The sequence below is a fragment of the Martes martes genome (assembly GCF_963455335.1).
Source record: "Martes martes genome assembly, chromosome: 1".
Taxonomy (NCBI): Eukaryota; Metazoa; Chordata; class Mammalia; order Carnivora; family Mustelidae; genus Martes; species Martes martes.
Window position 1 is genome coordinate 59323906 of NC_137888.1, and position 19136 is coordinate 59343041.

General features: G+C 40.0%; 2 protein-coding genes across 4 annotated transcripts in view; both read right to left on the bottom strand.

The window, feature by feature from the left end:
* CFAP44 (cilia and flagella associated protein 44) overlaps window positions 1-8785 on the bottom strand; it is a 167528-nt gene extending 158743 nt beyond the window's left edge. Inside the window, exons 1-2 of the mRNA XM_080822400.1 lie at window positions 8729-8785; window positions 1139-1243 (exon numbers count right to left, since the gene is read on the bottom strand). Coding sequence (XP_080678526.1) covers window positions 1139-1238 — 100 coding nt within the window. The 5' untranslated portion in view covers window positions 1239-1243; window positions 8729-8785. The remainder of the gene's footprint in view (window positions 1-1138; window positions 1244-8728) is intronic.
* Window positions 8786-15267: 6482 nt separating this feature from the next.
* SPICE1 (spindle and centriole associated protein 1) overlaps window positions 15268-19136 on the bottom strand; it is a 125085-nt gene continuing 121216 nt past the window's right edge. For 2 of the 3 annotated variants that reach the window (XM_080812266.1, XM_080812264.1), the window contains 3 exons: window positions 18283-18385; window positions 17223-17310; window positions 15274-16022 (listed from right to left, as the gene is read on the bottom strand). In XM_080812266.1, the coding sequence (XP_080668392.1) occupies window positions 15969-16022; window positions 17223-17310; window positions 18283-18385 (245 nt within the window). In that variant the 3' untranslated portion in view covers window positions 15274-15968. Of the gene's footprint in view, window positions 16023-17222; window positions 17311-18282; window positions 18386-19136 lie in introns of all 3 variants that reach the window. The other variant, XM_080812265.1, reaches the window with a different exon arrangement.

The following is a 19136-nucleotide window of genomic DNA, read 5'->3' on the forward strand; positions in this document are numbered from 1 at the left end:
AAACAACTGATTTCTGGGTATTAATTGTGCATCCTGCAACTTTACTGAATTCATTTTTTATTTCTAATATTTTTTTGTGGAGTCCTTAGGGTTTTCTATGTATAGTATCATGTTACCTGTGAATAGTGACAGTTTGATTTCTTTCTTAACAATATGGATGCCTTTTATTTCTTTTTCTTGTCTGATTGCTGTGGCTAGGACTTCCAGTGCTATGTTGAACAAAAACGGCAAGAGTGGACATCCTCATCCTGTTCCTGATCTTAGAGGAAAAACTCTGTTTTTCTGTTTTTAAGCCATGGGTTTTTCATATATGGCCCATATTATGTCAAGGTATGTTCTCTCTAAACACACTGCGTTCAGAGTTTTTATTGTAAATGGATGTTGGATTTTAGATGTCAAATTCTTTTCCTGCATCTATTAACATATTCTTATGATTTTTATCCTTTGTTTTCTTAAATCAATCAAATCACATTGATTGATTTGCAAATAGTGAACCATCCTCATATCCTGAGAATAAATCCCACTTGATCATGGTGAATGATTCTTTCACCATTATTGACTGTGTTTTGCAAACATGCTGTTGAGGATTTTTGCATTTATGTTCATCAGGGATATTGGCCTGTAGTTTTCTTTTTTTGTAGCATCTGTCTGGTTTTGGTATCAGGATATTTCTGTTCTATTTGCAGTATATTCTTCCACATGTTATCCAATTTAATCCTCAAACAACTCACAATTATCATCTTAATGGGTGAGTATATTGAGGCTCAAAGAGGTGTAATAATCTACCCCAGATCAAACAGATCTCTAAGTGGTAGACCCAGGTCTCAAACCTAGAGCCCAATTCTTTCTACTATACTGTATTAGAAAAGTTCATTAAAGACTGCAGACTTCACAAGAGAGAGCAAGACCAGATTTGCAAAGAGGTCATTATCAACATAGAGATGACAGTAACATCTATGGGCCAGGAACTGGAGATTAAATGGTTAAAACACAGTCTCTGCTCTTAACAAACTTAGAATTTAGTAACAGAGTTAAACAAGTAAACCATCTCTGTTGCACAAACTTAAATGCTCTTTAAAAGTGATTTTTCCTAAATTTAGTAATAAAAATCTAGGTGTATATTATAATCTTTACTTACATCTTGACGCAGACTTCAAGGAGCTCGGAGACCGCTTCCCATCACTCTTTGATTTATCTAATCTCCTCCCATCAGTATCCTGATCCCCTGGTTCCTTCATTTCCTCTATAAGCACAAAATTGAGATGAGAAAGGGAACAGCTGTGAAAAAAAATCATTTACAGATATCTTTCCCCTAACAAATTCTACAAGCACCAAACACCATGGGTGTTGATAATTGTATGTTTGCATAGTATCCAAGTGACTTCACTGGCAGGAGGTATAGCCACCAGGAGAGACCTCTGCAGAATGGCAGAATATAGTCAGACAGTCCCTTTTTCTAGGCCAACTTACTGTGATGCCCTCTGATTTTCCAAAAGTCTGCAGTGAAATGCCATTCCAGTCCATCTTTTCTCAAATATTCCGTCATTAAAGTTAATCTCCTCCCATCCTTACTTTGGTTCATCCCCTCCATTTCCTCTTCTCATCACTCCATCATTTAACTCCTCTGGTGTTACTACTTAATTTCAATTTTTAAATATTTGTACAGAGTACCTGCTATGTTATCAAGTCTTATGGTAGACACTAAATTATGGTACTGAACTAGAAACGTGATTCCTAACTTTGTGGAGTTTGTTCAGAAAGATAGGTATTAAATGATCAATTAAAATATAATAAGTGCTACAAAAAGGAAAGAATAGGGTCCTGTGGGCATGTCTAGCAAGATGACTAACCCATATCCTCAAGTTCAGGAAGAGGTGTTGGAGACAAGGGTGATGAGTAGAGGTTGGCCAGGCCTAGAACGGACAGAATGTATTAGGCAAAGGGAACTTGAGAGAGTGCTGTGTCTGTGAAGGGCTGAAAGCAGTCTGTTATGAGTATGAAAGTGAAACAGGCTGTGAAGAGGAGGCCAGTAGCAGATGATAGAACCATCTCTAAGCTTTTGCTAGGGAGTTTACAACTTATTTCTATGGCAACTGAAAGCCACTGAAAGGTTTTAAGGAGGGAAGTGACACAGATTTTCCCTGTCCTCCCTCTATTGCAGCTCTTTGTCTTTGAAAGCACCTGCTATATCCTCCTTATAAGTCTTGGCTTCTCCACCAATTGCACTAGTGGGTATTTACCCTAAAGATACAAATATAGTGATCCAAAAGGGCCTGTACATCTGAATATTTATAGCAGCAAAGTCCACAATAGCCAAACTATGGAAAGAACCTAGATGTCCATCAATAGATGAATGGATCAAGATGTGGTATATATATACAATGGAATACGATGCAGCCATCAAAAGAAATGAAATCTTGCCATGTGCAACGACATGGATGGAACTAGAGGGTATTATGCTGAGCGAAATAAGTCAATCAGAGAAAGACAATTATCATATGATCTCTCTGATAAGAGGAATTTGAGAGGCATGGCAGGGGTTTTGGGGGGGAAGGGAAGGAAAAAATGAAACAAGATGGGATCGGGATGGAAACAAACCATAAGAGACTCTTAATCTCATGAAACAAACTGAGGGTTGCTGGGGGTGGGGTGAGGGATAGGGTGGTTGGGTTATGGACATTGGGGAAGGTATGTGCTATGGTGAGTGCTGAATTGTGTAAGACTGATGGTTCACAGACCTGTACCCCTGGGGCAAATAATACATTATATGTTAATAAAAATAATTTTTAAAAAACAGGAGAGTTTGAGATGTTATAATATACAACTATTATTCTCAACAAATACACAACAGTTACTCACACAATTAAAAAAGTAAGTCTTGGCTTCTCTATGCTAAACACCGCATATCCTCCACCTCCTTCTACTGCAGGACTGGCAAGCAGAATAGAACAGCAGTTCTATTTGACTCAGATCTGTGGTTTGATTCAGGTTTGAGTCTCAATTTTGCCACATAAGCTTTCCATGAATTCAGTTGTAAACAGGAGTGAAGTAAAAACAACTTACAAGACTGCTATGAGAATTAATTGAACTAGTGCATTATTTTCCTTTCCTGGTCTGTGAAGAAAGGCTAGTATGCCAAAAGCAGATGGAATACACACTACATGGTTGGTGGAGAGGGCAGTGTGAACACCACCTCCTTTCATCTGTATCTTGGGGGTCATTCCATTTGCTTTCTTGCAGTGACATCATGATGATGCCCTGCCTTGATCTGGGGGACAATCGTGCAGGGTCCAAATGTTTTTCTTAAAAGCTATTATCAGGAAACATAGGTCCTAAAATGACACTTATGTTACTAAATTTTGTTTAGCACTTTGGGGCCATTTTTCTGGGTTACCAAAATGATGTTTTACCATTTAAAAAGTGTGTGTGTGTGTGTGTGTGTGTTTTCCCTTAATGTTCTCCCTTTCTTCTTTCTTCCTCGCTCTCTTCCTTCCTTCCTTCCTTCCTCTCACCTGATTGTAAAATAAATGTCCACTGGGATTGGGAAGTGTGTAGGAATCAAATGATAGAAAAATCTTAAGTAGCAAGATCCTTTAAAATCAAAATTCTATCATCCAGGATATTTCCTTTTCCTTCCGGTTTGGATATACAGACTTGCTTTTTAATTAAATTTTTAATTAAATAATTGTAACAATGAAATAATTTTTAAAGATCAATATTGCAAGCTAATATCAGTTACTGCAGCATGGTTGCACATTATCCCACCCTGTGGGTAACGGTCTTTAGGGAGCTACAAACATACCTAAATGCCATATTTTCCCTCCCTTTAAAGGTTCTGTATAATGTACATTTACCAACTCAATTCTCAAAACTACTGAGCCCACTTATATCAAATGGTATTACACTAGGCATTGCCGAAGACACAAAAAAGAGCAACAGTGAGCCCTTGACCTTAAATACTTTACAATCTAGGAAGAAGAAATTGACAATTCTCTTGGAATATAGTCTCAGAATAAGCTTTTCTAAACCACTGATCCAGATACGGGGCTGACCAGAACAAGGATGGTCTGAAAGTCCTGACTGGAGAGCAACTATAGCTAAGGGTTTCCTTGATAAAAATCAACATGTAAACTATCAGAAAGAAAATAAACTATTCTCTCAGTTGCCATGTCGCAGGCCCTAAATAAGCGGATCAGAGCAGGCTCTGGGTTTGCCAACCAAAGTAAATGGATATCCTGTGGCTGTTGATCAGTTAAGAACTGAGAGATAACTGTTCGTCTGCAAATTTCAGTAACACCTCAGTCTATAAACAGGTATTGCTTTATTTTCTACTGCCAGCATACAAATTTCACAACCTAAGATAACACCCATTTCTTCTCTCACACATTTTTGGGTCAAAAATCCAGGCACACTCCGTGGGTTCTCTTGAGTTTCACAAGGTCAAAACAACGTGTTGGCAGAGCTACTTTCATTTCTGCCGGCTCTGGGGAAAAATCTGTTTCGAGGCTTATTTAGATTATTGGCAGAATTCAGTTCCATGTGCTTGTAGGACCAAAGTCTCTGTTTTCTTGTTGACTGTAGGCCAGGAGTTGTTCTGTTTCCAGAGGCCACGTGGCTCATGGCCCCCTTCAAAGGCAGCAGTGGTAGGTCAAGTACTTCTCAATGGTTTCAATCTCATAGTTTTCTTTTCTGCTTCCTACCACTAAAAATTTCATGAGATCATTTTCTATCCTTTATTCTTCTCTTTTCCAAATACATTTATGTCTAACATACTGTAACTGAACATTAACAGGATATATATATTCTAATAAAGAACTTGTAAGACCTAATAAATCTACTTATAAGTTTATTATAAAGTGAATAAGAAACAATTACAGTAAACAATTATGGTAACAAATATGGTAACCATTATGGTAATGCCGGTCTGTAAACAAAGGGTTTAAGCCACAACCAAAGGTAAACTGATGTCAAGACAAAATATACTCTTTATCCCACACTATTATAAACAGTATAGTCCTCAAGTGGCTAATATGGCCATGCAATAAATTTTAATATCACAAACACAGTTACTATCAGGTTGTGTGCAGTATGGAAGAAAATATTGGAACCCAAGGAATTTTCCCAGTGTTCTGAACTAACACTACTGTGCAAAAAATATTGAGATCTTTTCTCAGCTCTTCTGGTTCAGAAAGGGGGTGCTGAAGAACCTCTGAAAGGTAACTGATCAGGTAAGGTAGGAGGGGCTCCTGATCCAGAGATTGGCAGTGTAATTGGTGAGATGGAATAAGGTGATTTTTATTCATTTGGTTGGTTGCTAGGTTGGGGTTGTTTAGAAGCAAGGAACTGGGAGGTTGTACTGTAAACTGCCGAGGCTTTGGAGCCAGAATGGCTTGAGTTCACATCCTAGTTTGGCCAAGGAAAGAGGTTAACTTGGGCAAGGGCCAAGTGGTTAGCATCCCTTAACTCTTAGTCCCTTTATATGTAAAATGAGGGTGATAAATAAGGTTGTCTGGCAGAGTCATTTTAAGTATTAAATGAGACCTTTTATACCCATAGTTCTCAACACCAGCTGCACCTTCGAATCACCTGGACGACTTTCATAGCATACCATTCTTAGGCTCTCACTCCCTCGGTAATTCTTTTGTGCAACCAAAGATAAGAAGCTGGGCTTAAGAAACTGTGGAAAGAACCAAGATGCCCTTCAACGGACAAATGGGTAAGGAAGATGTGGTCCATATTATGCCTCCATCAGAAAGGATGAATACCCAACTTTTGTAGCAACATGGACAGGACTGGAAGAGATTATGCTGAGTGAAATAAGTCAAGCAGATAGAGTCAAGTATCATATGGTTTCACTTATTTGTGGAGCATAACAAATAACATGGAGGACACGGGGAGATGGAGAGGAGAAGGGAGTTGAGGGAAATTGGAAGGGGAGGTGAACCATGAGAGACTATGGACTTGGAAAAACAACCTGAGGGTTTTGAAGGGGTGGGGGGGGTGGGAGGTTGGGGGAGCCAGGTGGTGGGTATTAAGGAAGGCACATATTGCATGGAACACTGGGTGTGGTGCAAAAACAACGAATACTGTTACGCTGAAAAGAAAAAAAAAAAAAAAAGCTGGGCTTAAGGACCAGGGGTTTACATAAAAAACACAGGAGGTACTCAAAAACTGTTGTTATTCTTACCATAATTACTACAAATTCTCTCCAACACAGCCAGAGCTCAATAAATGTGACCATGGAATCTTCAGACAGTTGAAAGAGGTCTTATCTAGTCCAACCTCCCACCCAGTGAGAGTCACACATCTACAACATTAAGCTTAGCACTGTTAGAAAAGCAGTCTAGTGTGTTGGTCAGGCTGAGAACTGGCTAGAGTCAGCCTGTCTGTGCTTACAGCCTGGCTCTCCTTCTTACACCTCCTGTGAGGTGTTAAACAGGTGTTTAGCCTCTCTGTGCCTTGGTTTTCTCATCTGTAAAGTACCTACGTCATAAAGCTGTTCTGAGATCTCACTGAGTTAATACAGTAGAGCTTTAAGAGCAGTGCCTGACACGTAGAAAGTCAGTATATAAAATGGTTGAAGGGATAAATTTATTCATTCTTGAGTAAATGAACAAATGAAGGAACACTTCAAGAGATGATCAGTTGGCTTCGATTCAAAAATTTCAGGTTAGTGAGTAAGCACATTCTGTTAATGCTCAGCTCTAGTTCTTAGTTATTTTATACTAAGCTGAAATCTGCTTCCCTGCAACTTACATCCACTTGGCCTTTGTTCTTCTGGGGACATATACAAGTTTTCCTGTGTACTATAACCATTCAAGTAATTGTAGCTACTTTACTTTTCTCCCTAGATCCTCTCTTTTCCAGCTATAGCATCCCAATTCTTTCAGTTACTCCTCACCAACCTGGTTTCAACTCTTTTCAGCATCCTGACAGCTCAAGAAGTTCATTCCCAATGCATTGAATATCCCTCCCAATTTTGTATCTTCTTTGAGGGATCCAGAAATTCTCCAAAAGAGATGAACTGTTACTCTACTTGTTGGGAACACTGTATTCCTTTAAGGCAGCCTAATATTACATTATCTTCTGGGGGTGGGGTGGTAGGCTCATCATATGATGCTGACTCATCATAATCAGTTTGTAACCAGCCAGAATGACTACAGCACACTTTGTGTGTTCTCAACCATGTCCCATCTCATACAACTGAACAAGCTAGTTTTGGGAGGCTATTTGTGAACTCTCTTAAATGTCCTTTTATTAGATTGAGCTCCACTGATCCACCCTATGGCTAATTCCGTTAACCAACTCACTGAGTAGACTATCAAGTTTTGAGTCAACCTTGAGGAAGTATAAAGGGAAAAAGAATCATAGTACATAGTGGTTCAAAAGCTTGTGTTGCTAGAAGGAGGTTCGCTGGAAACCAGGCAGAATGGTCCTGAAAGCAACATTAGTTAGATTCATTCCCCAGATTCCAGGGTCCTCAGTCTCACAAACTCAGACACTCCATCTCCACAGTGTGCCAGAGCTGACCATGTTAAGACTCAGAGACTGTCACATAAAACAGATGCTCAGTTTTTACTTAACAATGTGAAACACCACTGTGCGAAGAATAATAATACTCCGTGTATTTTGAATGTTTACCATGTGTCAAACACAGTTCTAAGGATTCTGCACATACTGTTTCACATGTTTCCCCAAATAACTCAATGAGTTACATGCAATTTCCAGATGAGAACACAGAGCAATTGCTCTGAACCCTTCCCTCTCGCACACCCATGCAGTTGGTTTCTATGCCCCGTTGCCAAGTGAACAGTCATTGAGCCTTTTGAATTCATCCTCTCCCTTCTACTCCCAGTGTCACCACCCTCATCTGGTTATGTCATCTCACCTGAACAATTATCACAACCTCACACCTTGTCTCTCCCTTCTCTAGTCCATTTCTACCCTGCCTCTTGTAGTTCCAAAACACAGCTTTTAGGGTGCTACTTTTCCTGTTTGAAACCTAAAACGGCTCCTCATGCCACAGAATAAGAACTCTGGTTCCTTGGCATGGCACAGAGGTCCCTCATCTCCAGTCACTTTCTTCTTTCCTTGTCCCCCCTTAGTCCCTTCACCTCCTCCAAAGTCCTAGCAGCCATGTGGGACAACTCACCATGGGCTGGACACACCGAATACGTGTATGCTACTGTATCTGCTTGTATGCAACAAGTATTTACTCTGCACCGACTTTACCTGCAATATCCTATTTAATTAGTAACAAGAACCCCAAGAAGTAAGCATTATCATCTTTCTTTTTAGATATTAGGAAACTGAAGTGCAGAGGGGTCAACTTGACAAGTGTCACACAGCTAAGTGTGGGGCCATCTGGTTTGCTTGACCCCAGAACCCAGGCACTTTCCCACCAGACTCCCTGCTTCTGGCTTAGACCCGTCTAACTCGCACTCCTGGGGTCTGCTGTCTTCCGCTCCAGTCGGATTAGGAGCTCCTGGCAGGCAGGAACCGTGTCCACCTTGTAACCACGACGTCTAGCTCTATGCCCGCCAATGCCGGTCACTTCAGCGTTTGTTAAACCGACTCGTACCAAGGATGAAGGACTATGTCTCAGCGAGCCTGGAGAACGCTGGTTCAGCCTAAGAGAAGTCCAAGTGGGGCACACTGCTCCTTGACTCGCCAACAGATCTGAGGGGGAAGTTGTGGGAACTGCCCTGCTGCGGGCCTCCAAACTTACCCGAAGCACCGACCGCGGCCGCGCGTTCCTAGTCCCGGCGCCAGCCCCAGGTCTCCGTTTACGGCGGTCACCAGGCAACGGCACCCCGCCTCCCGGTGGGAGGAACCGGATGGGCGGTGAGGCGCATGCGCCGCCCGAAGGCGGCCGCGCGGGGGAGGGGGGAATCCCCCCGCGGAGGCCCTGGGACTCTCAATCTCCTTGGACTTTGGTTCCGGCTGTTTCTAGGCACGTGACTCGGGTTCGAGCCGAACGGAAAAGCGCGATATTCTATCAGGTTATTATCCCATTTTAGTTTTAGTCTTATATCCAGTTTATACTATTATAATTATCCCAAGAATGTTATATCAATAAACGAAATGACTTTTGAGTACTTAGATACCTGCCCGGCAATAAAAAAAAATGGCCCCTAGGGGCCCTGATTGCACACTACCATCCGCAAAGATACATCCTGAGGCTTTTTTATTGAGTTGTTTATTTGCCTCTGTTATCTCCGCTGGCTTTTACACGGAAATGATTTTATGTTGTGGGATCCTTGGTCTCATGATGCGGGGTGCGCAAAGTAGAGGCCTACCCAGAATTTCTAGGTTCAGCAGTTTGCTCCTTAGCGGCTCTGTGGTGCAATAGTCACTGGTTACCAAACGTTGTTTTTAAAATGGCTACCTGGTACCCCTGAAACTGATAACTATCCTGTATGTTAACTAACTGGACTTTAAATTAAAACTTAAAAAACACTGGGTACAGTGTTGCAATAAGCAACAAAGCACTTTGAATCCAGAATGCATAGTGGATTCTTAAAACAGAATAAGGAGGGAAAAAAAAAAAAAAAACTTAGAACCTAATTTTTCAAATGGGCAAAGGGCTTTAACTACTTCACCTTATCAGAGGTCTGACTGGCCAGCAAACACAGTAGTCCTCTGGGAAATGCACACCACAATGCACATACACCACACCCGCCACAATGGGTACAATTTTTAAAACTGCCAGCACCCAATGTGGGAGATATGCAGCAGCTGGAACTCTCATAGACTGCTGGTTGGAATCTAATGGAACAACGACTTTGGAAAACCATTTGGCAGTTTCTTTGAAAGTTAAACTTAAACCAAGCCATTCCATGACCGAGGTATTTATCCAAGAAAAACAAAAACTTCTGTCCATACAAAGCCTTGTCAGTGAATATTCACAGCAGCTATGCTCACAGTAGCCAGAAACTGGAAAGAAACCCAACGGTCATTGACAAGTAAGTGGATAAATACCCATACAATCGGATACTACTCAGAAGTAAAAAAAGGAGGAAACTGACACAGACAACATGAATGAAGCTCAGTTATAGTGAGTGAAAGAGCCAGACACAAAATAGTACAATTGTATGATTCCTTTTAGATAGATAAATCTATGATGCAAAAAGCACATCAGTTTTTGCCCAGGGCTAGAGTAAAGGGAGGGATGCACTGAAGGGACAGGAGGAATCTTTTGGAGATGACCAAAATGTTTCTTGTGGTGGTAGTTTCAGCTGCCACAAGTCAGTTAATTATTCTTTTTAAGTTTAGATACAGTTAATTATATATACATTATTTCTCAATAAAGTTGATTTTTAAAAGGCTGTATTCTGTTTTGTGTTTATTGGTTTCCATGTTACACGCTTTTCCAAAAACTTTATCCCATGCATTTGTTGGTAGTACTGAAATGTTCTCTTTAGTCAAGTATTCTTGACTTTTAAAGTCTCCTGATTTAAGAGATTATCTTTACTGTTAATTATCAAATGGTATATCCAGGGTGTCTGAAAAGTCAGAAAACATAGGATAAACTTATTTTTAAACAGCATGTTAGTTACATTTTCAAATAATATTCTCAACATGTTTTCTTTCAACCTCCAAACATATTCAGGTGAAACATCTCTAAATTTAAAGCACTGAGTCCAATGTTAACTTGAGAAAACCATAAAGAATTCACTACGTAGTATCTTTAAAAATCTGGAAACACAAGGAAATAGTGTATTTATTTGTGCACCAAAAAACTGGCAATCATCATTACAGAATGCTTATTATGAGTCAGGTCCTGTCCTTAACATATTTACATATACTCACCTCTCTTACTCCTCACAACCTTAGAAGATATATCATGTCTGACTCTCAAATGTAAAAATGAGATAATGCTCTCAGGGACACAGCCCAAGTGGCAGAGTTGGCATTTGCATCCAAGCTTTGTGATGGCAATACTTGCAGACTTAGCAGCTGTGCTGGATCAACTATTTCTTGTAAGTTAGGAGGAGTCCAATAATTATTTTTTTAAAAGAGGGGTGCCGGGGCACCTGGATGGCTCAGTGGATTAAGCCTCTGCCTTCAGCTCCGGTCATGATCTCAGGGTCCTAGGATGGAGCCCCACATTGGGCTCTCTGCTCAGCAGGGAGCCTGCTTCCCCCTCTCTCTCTGCCTGCCTCTCTGCCTACTTGTGATCTCTCTCTGTTAAAGAAAGAAAATCCTTAAAAAAATAAAAGGTGGGGGGGTGCCTGGGTGACTCAGTTAAGCATCTGACTCTTGATTTTGGCTCAAGTCATGATCTCAGGGTCGTGGGATTGAGCCCTGCATTGGGCTCTGTGCTGAGCATGGAGCCTGATTAAGATTCTCTCTATCCCTCTCCCTCGGGACCCTCTCCCCTGATTATGTGTTCACTATCTAAAAAAAAAAAAAAAAAAAAATAGAGCTTCAAGTCCTGGCTTTACCTCATACACCCTGACATTAGGCAACTTACTTACTTCATCTCCAGGGCTCAATTTCCTCATCTGTAAAGGCGAGGTGGGTGGCATTCAAAAGTGTCTAACTCAGTTTTACTGGAGATTTTTTTTTTTTTTAAGATGGGAAATTTTGTTGTTTGTGTGTGTGTGTGTGTGTGTGTGTGTTTTGTTTGTTTTGTTTTTTTGTTTGTTTTGTTTTTTTTGACAGACAGAGATCACAAGTAGGCAGAGAGGCAGGCAGAGAGAGAGGAGAAAGAAGCAGGCAGGCTCTCCCCGGAGCAGAGAGCCCAATGCGGGGCTTGATCCCAGGACCCCGGGATCATGACCTGAGCCGAAGGCAGAGGCTCTAACCCACTGAGCCACCGGGGCGCCCCTTTACTGGAGATTTTAATGAGATAACCACAGTTACAGCTCAATAAAGATAGCTACAATTATTATTATTGTTATGATTTTGTACTTGCATACCATAGTCACTGTAAGATGGTAGCATAGTGTAGGCTTTGTACAAAGACTTTCTATGTCCCATCCCAGAGCCCCCACGCCTAAGTTGTGTGACTTTGAGAGGGTACTTACCCTCCTGGTACTTCAGTTTCTTTATCTGCAAAAGAAGGTAATACTATCTGTAAGGTTTTATAGGCGAGATAAACATGACACCAGGCGAGGTAGGCACAAGGCAAGATTTATTAAAGGCACTCTCCGGCGAAGTTTCAGGGCTCGGGAGAAGGGGAGCCAGGAAAGTTGCACCTGGAGGAGGTGGGCACCCTCCGGCGAGGTTCCTTCCTCGACTCCGGAAAGGGGAGTGGGGGAAGTCGCACTGGGAGGGAAGTGGCGGGGCGGGGGGGGGGGGTCTTTTATCCGTTTCCTGCATAGGTATCGGGTTACCTATGGAGCCGTGACCTGGGCATACATCCTTTTGGCGGGAGAATCAAGGGTTAAGGAAAAGGGGCGGGAGGAGGCTGGAAGACGGCGGGACCCAGCGGTCATTTCTATTGTTCCTCCCGTACTCCCGGAGCCCGCCGACCCAACAGTATCTACCTCATAAAGGTATCTTAAAATCATGAAAAGTGGCTAAAACAGCGCCTGGCACTTACGAAACAGTAAATTATTATTAAATTCTGCTAACTTAAAATGATCTCATTATTCAGCATAGGAATGATTGTATCCTTAACTGTGGATTTGATTATCTAGTTTCTCTAGATAAGCTGTAATATGGAAAACTGCAAATCTTATTAAAGTTTAGCAAGTGATATAGCAGCTTTCTGGGGCATTTTTTTTTTTTAAGATTTTATTTATTTATTTGAGAGAGAGTGCGCGTACAAGCAGGGTGGGGCAGAAGGACAGGGAGAAGCAGGCTCCCGCTAAGCAGGGAGCCTGGGCCTTCATCTCAGGACCATGGGATCATGACCTGAGCCAAAGGCAGAATGGACTGAGCCACCCAGGCACCCCTGGGGCATTTTGGAGAAGTCCTATGTTAGCCAAAAACTTGAGTCCTAACACAAGAAATAGAAGTGATCTGAGTTTGGACTAGAAAACTGAATACAAATTGTAGTACATCATCAAATATAGCAGAGTTCACCCCTCTGCGATGCTAAGATCAATGGTTCCCAAACTGAAGCATGCATCAGAATCACATGAGGGGCTTATTAAAACAGACATTTTCTAGGGGCACCTGGGTGGCTCAGTGGCTTAAAGCCTCTGCCTTCAGCTCAGGTCATGATCCCAGGGTCCTGGGATCGAGCCCCACATGGGCTCTCCGCTCAGCGGGAAGCCTGCTTCCCTTCCTCTCTCTCTGCCTGCCTCTCTGCCTACTTGTGATCTCTGTCAAATAAATAAATAAAAATCTTTAAAAAAAAAAAAGAAAGAAAACAGACATTTTCTAATCAATGGTTCTAGGGCATGGCCCATGAATTTTCACATCTAACAAGTACCCCGGTGATCCTGACACTGCTGGTCAGAGCCATACTTTGAAACCCACTGGTGCAGCCAGCTCTGAAAGCTGATAGAGGGCCCAAAGTAGTGTTACTTAAAACCAAATGTGCACCAATTTATGATTTGGGGGTAATAAATATCTTCATAATGTTTCCCAAGCTTGGCTATTCACTGGAATCATCTGAGGAGGTTTCTTAAAATGCTGTTTCTGTCCTACTCCCAGGGCTAAGTTAACTAGTCTGGAGTGAGACTTGGCCATTGGGAATTTTAGAAGGTCCCTATATGACCCTAATGGCAACCAAAGCTGTGAAGCACTGCTTTAGAAAGCCTAAGAGAGCAAGCTCTTTTCCCTGTTATCTATTATTCTTGGGAATTTTTTTTAACCTACTTTTGAAGTTTATCAATTAAAACAATTATTAGCAGGATGGATACTTAAATGTCAGTTCCACAGATTGCCAATGAGCACTAGTTCTCACTTTGGCTACACATTAAATCACCTTAAGCAGCTTTTAAAAAATGTCATGTCAAGGGATATCTAAGTGGCTCAGCTGGGTAAGCGTCTGGCTTCAGCTCTGGTAATGATCCCAGGGTCCTGGGACTGAGTCCTGCGTCCAACTCCCTCCTCACTGGGGAGGCTGCTTCTCCCCCTGCTTGCCGCTTCCCCTGCTTGTGCTCTCACACACGCGCTCTCAGGTGGACAGACAGATAGACAGACAGATAGATAAATGTCATGCCAACAGCTCACTTCCCAGGTAACTGGTTTGGTATTTTTTCCTTGCTCCCGAAGTCGAGATCCATGGCTTTTGAAGTTTAAAGGAATAAAAGGGGAAAAGGTAAACAGCCAACCAGTTGAGGAACATTAAGAGAAATTAAGTCCAAAGAATACATTCACATTAAAAAAAAAAAAAAAACATTCACATGAAATCTTGCCATTTGCAACAATGTGGATAGAACTAGAGAACAGTGTGCTAAGAGAAGTCAGTCGGTCAGAGAAAGACAAATACCTTATGATCTCGCTTATATGTGTAATTTAAGAAACAAATGAGCGAAGGGGAAAAAGAAAAAGAGACAGAGAGGCACACCAAGAAACAGACCATTAACTATAGTGAACAAACTGATGGTTACCAGCAGGGAGGTCGGTAGGGGGAATGGGTGAAATGGGTGATGGGGATTGGGGAGGGCACTTGTGATGAGCACCAGGTGATGTATGGAAGTGTTGAATCACTATATTGTACACCTGAAACTAATATTACGTTGCATGTTAACTAACTGGAATTTAAATAAAAATTTAAAAAATTAAAAAAAACAAACAAACAATGCATTCACGACCAAGAAGAAAACTTGACATTTCAATATTAGGAATGGTATTAAAATGGCTTTATATTCCAGGCAGGCTTTATATTCCAGGCAGGTGTTAAAAAACACCAAGTTTTTTAAAAGTACATTACAGATGGAAGAACCTATAATAATGCAAATGAATACAGATGACTTCATGTAAATAAAATCAATGATACCAGGGAAGAATTGTATTTTTGCCACCATAATGAAGAGGCCCAAATGAAAGTTGCATTTGACACTTCAAAGAATACGAATAACTCAGGAGGAGGGACAGTGTTGTCTGAGAAAGTTCCCCAAGTAGTTTCAATGTGTTTCCCCTGCCCTACTCCCACTACACCAGAATTCCCATTCCACAGTGAAAGGACAGAGATAATTTTAAAAGGAAGTTTAAAATAAAAGCCAGTGTCTGAGAGCCAAACAATGTGCTTTGGAGAAAACAATCTTGAATGTGTTGTAGATTCAGGGTTGGGAAAGTTGATAGCAAACTTTTGTACTCATTTCTGTTTCAAATGCTAAATATACCAATAAATCAATGTCACTGCATTTAGACACAAGCTCTATTGATCATTATTTATTTGATGTACATTACAATTATTGATGACATTTTCACATTTAAAGCCTATCTAAGAATTTTATAATATATACAACCACTCTTAGCTGCATAAACAAATGTAAATAGATGCCCCCACACCTACTTTTTAAAGCTGTACATTCCACTTGATGGAAAAAGCCATGGACAACAGTAACTTCCTACCCAAAAAGAAATCAAAGGGAGGGCTAAATTTTTCTGAAAGCCAGACTTGAATCACCCAGAGCCATTTTATTATAAGTTACATTCAAAGCAACTTAGTTCTTCAGGAAAAAAAATAAAAAAAAATACATCACTTAAGATATACTAGACAAAAAAAAAAAAAAAACCTGAATAAAGATGATAAAGGTAAAAATGTATTACTCAGCAAAACCTTACAATACTTGTGAAATTATTAGAATATAAAACTTCAATTTCCCTATAATTAAAATTTAATTCACAGAAGGTTGTACATTGGTTAGTTGTTGGAAATCTATTTGAAAAGATCCAAGATTTAAATAATTGCTTTATTCTTTGTTCCATAAGTACTAAGTTACAAGATCTTTGTAGGTTTTACCTAAAAGGACAAGAAAACCTGAAAGCAGAAGCAGGGAAAGGGGAGTGGAAGCTCAAGAATATACTGCTGAAAACAAATTCTATACAACGAACTTCACTTATGACACGTGGGTAGAAAGAGCAAACCAGCCTTCTTCATTCTGTTTTTCCATCTGTTGAACAAAGATGCAAGATGGATTTAGAAAGTAATCAGAAACATGAGCCCAGTCAAGGTTTATAATTATTTAGACCGAGTACATAGAATCAAAGTTATCCTATGTCATCACAGGATACTGAAAATTAAACTGCTACAGGCAATTTTTATTTTCTAACAGAGCCACTCCCAAATAACTGATTCCCCTGGTCAACAGATCCGCTGATTGACTGAGGAAACCTAAATTTTAAATAAAAGATGAATCCAGTATTTTATACAAACTATAGGTACACATTTTTAAAATAGCAAAGTTATTTGATCTTAGTAAATTAAATTTGTTACTAAATTCCAGAGACTAAGGGCAAATTATATAAAACAGTCTACTTTAAAACTTTTTTAGGGGCGCCTGAGTGGCTCAGTTGGTTAAGCGTCCGAGTCTTGATTTCGGCTCAGGTCATGATCTCAGGGTTGTGAGATGGAGCCCCACACTGGGCTCCACACTCAGCAGGGAATCTGCCTGAGGTTCTCTCTCCTCTCCCTCTGCCCCTACCTCTCTTATGTGTATGCACACACATGTGCTCTCTCTCTTAAATAATTAAGTAAATCTTTATTTAAAAAACTTTTTTAGGATATAAGAAACAGCAAAGGACAAATCTTCTAGTGCTAGACAATTGGGATATTTGAGAATAACAATGTGGGCTATAAATACTCAATATTTACTGAAGCACTCACTACTTAATCCAATCTACAGCAAATCAGAACACATGAAGAATATGTATGACACTGATTAACCGCAACTTCTCTAACCAGTGGCACACTCAACTACAGCACACTAGGGTAAAGTGACAAGAAAAGTGGACCTGGGCCCAGAATATCCCAATCCCACACAGCCAAAGTAAGCACCAAGGGACTTCAAGGCACGCCTGTATGTCCTGTCGCATTACTGAAATGCTTTGCCTGAAACCAGTGATTTCCAGTCTATGTTGAAATCCGACTGAATTTTACCTTATTCGTTCGCTACCTTAGAACACAAAAGAAACTATATGGCTTAATGGTTTTTTTCTAGTAAAGGAATTAGGAGTAAAGAATTAGGAATTCTTTTCTTCTGAGAATTTTACGTCAGCTGTAGGATAACAAGACTAATTAAGAATGGAAATCACTAAATCAGCCACCTTTCCCGACCCCTACACACATTTCACAATTATATTTTATCACATACCTTTGTTCTTGGATTAACAGGTGTGAATCGCCCACTTCCCGAGGTGGCGTTTAATGGAGAACAAGAATTACTAGTAGCCCCTGAAGATCTATTTATGAGAAATAAAAGAGAGTGAGAATGTGATCTATCATCATTAACCTTCAAAAATTATATAAGACTGACAAATCTCAGTACTGGCAATGGCTGAGTTAGGTCTAAATGAGGTAATTATTTGTAACATTTTTACCACCCTAAGTTGTTTGTTTGTTTGCTTTTAATTAATAGACTTCCATTTTTAGGGCAGTATTAGGTTTATAAAAGGACCAAATGTAAAGTACAGAAAGCTCCAATATAGCTCTCATCTCCCCCACAGTTTCCCCTATTATTAACACTTTGCATCAGGTTACTACATTTATCACAACTGATGAGATAATATTGATACATTATTAATTAAATCCATAGTTTGCATCAGGGCTCACCCTTTTGTTATACATTCTATGGGTTTTGACGAGTATATAATGACAATTTCCACCACCAAGTATCATGCTGTAACATTTTGAACATTAAAGGGGGAAGATGAATGTGCAAGGGCAGGGGTAAGGCTGGAAGAGTAAGGAGCCCTGGAACAGCAGCACAGTGTCGCGGTAAGTACAGAGAGTGGAGACAGAACAGCCAGATCCACCCTCAGTGCCACCTTTTACCAACCATGTGATCCATCTAAGCAAACCACTCAAGTAGCTCAATAAGCTTCAGTTTATTATAAAGGAGAAAAATGCTACTGGTCACTTTACCCACCCTGTCTGTCATAGGTTATCTCCTAATTTTATAACCTATAAACTGCTCTATATATGTGCTATTATCCTATTTTTGTTCTCAACAGCCAACCCACACTGTTCTACTTAAGGCCTATTCCTCACTCCTCTTCTTTTTTCCCAGAAATTCTTCTCTCCAATTGCTTTATTTTCTCTACAGGAGTGAGTCTGTCTGAACCTAAGTTAGATACTATGCACTTTCTTTTTTCACAAATAGAATGAAACACATTTTTTATTTTTTAAAGTAACTGTTCACATTGTAACCCTACCTTCTGGTATTTACCCCACTGGTAGGAGAGACAGTACTGCATTTTGAGCTTTCTGGGGCTTCAGCTCCTGGAATAGATACTTCAATTGTCCTCTTTCCTCCTTCTAAAATATAAAAATAAATATTAGTTTCATTATCTTTCATTAAAATAAAATAAAAATTTAACTTGATTTCTATCTTACTGCAAATTTCACATTACAAATTTGGAGGTTCTTTCTATATTTTCATTATGGCTCACAGACACCCTTGGAGGATTTTTTGTTTGTTTGTTTCTCAAAATGAACTGTGAGACAAGAAACTTTAGTTACTAGTGTCATTTCAGTAGCATGCCAGTTCATAGAAAGCCAGAATCTTCAGACAAGTGGTATCATGTCAGATCTGGAAGTGAAAAACAGAAATTAAGAGCTAGCCCTAAAAATCTTAAGATTTTTGTCACAAAGATCTTATCTAAAATTTTCAAAAAAATTAAAAAGAAAAAGGAAAATTTCTGAAGTCATTCAATAAAACTTTAAATTCTCTAAATCTATTACATTATTAGATTCCTGAAGGCATTAGCTTAGGAGGGGAAAGTTGGCTGAAGAGCTCATATAGCCAGTGGCAAGTATAATTGTATTCATTTTTAATATTTCACAAGTAGATTACCACTTCACAAATATTTACTATCTACTAATGAAAGACTTAATGTCTATCCTGGGCAGTTTCACAGAGGCTCCTAGGAATCAGTACTTAAGAGCTTTATTGGGTAATGAAATCATATTTAATTGTACAACATATCCCTCCATTACCCTAGAAAACAAAAGAGGTTTTGCATGGCATATGATTATTTATATCTTTATCATCACAGCGCATAAAGGT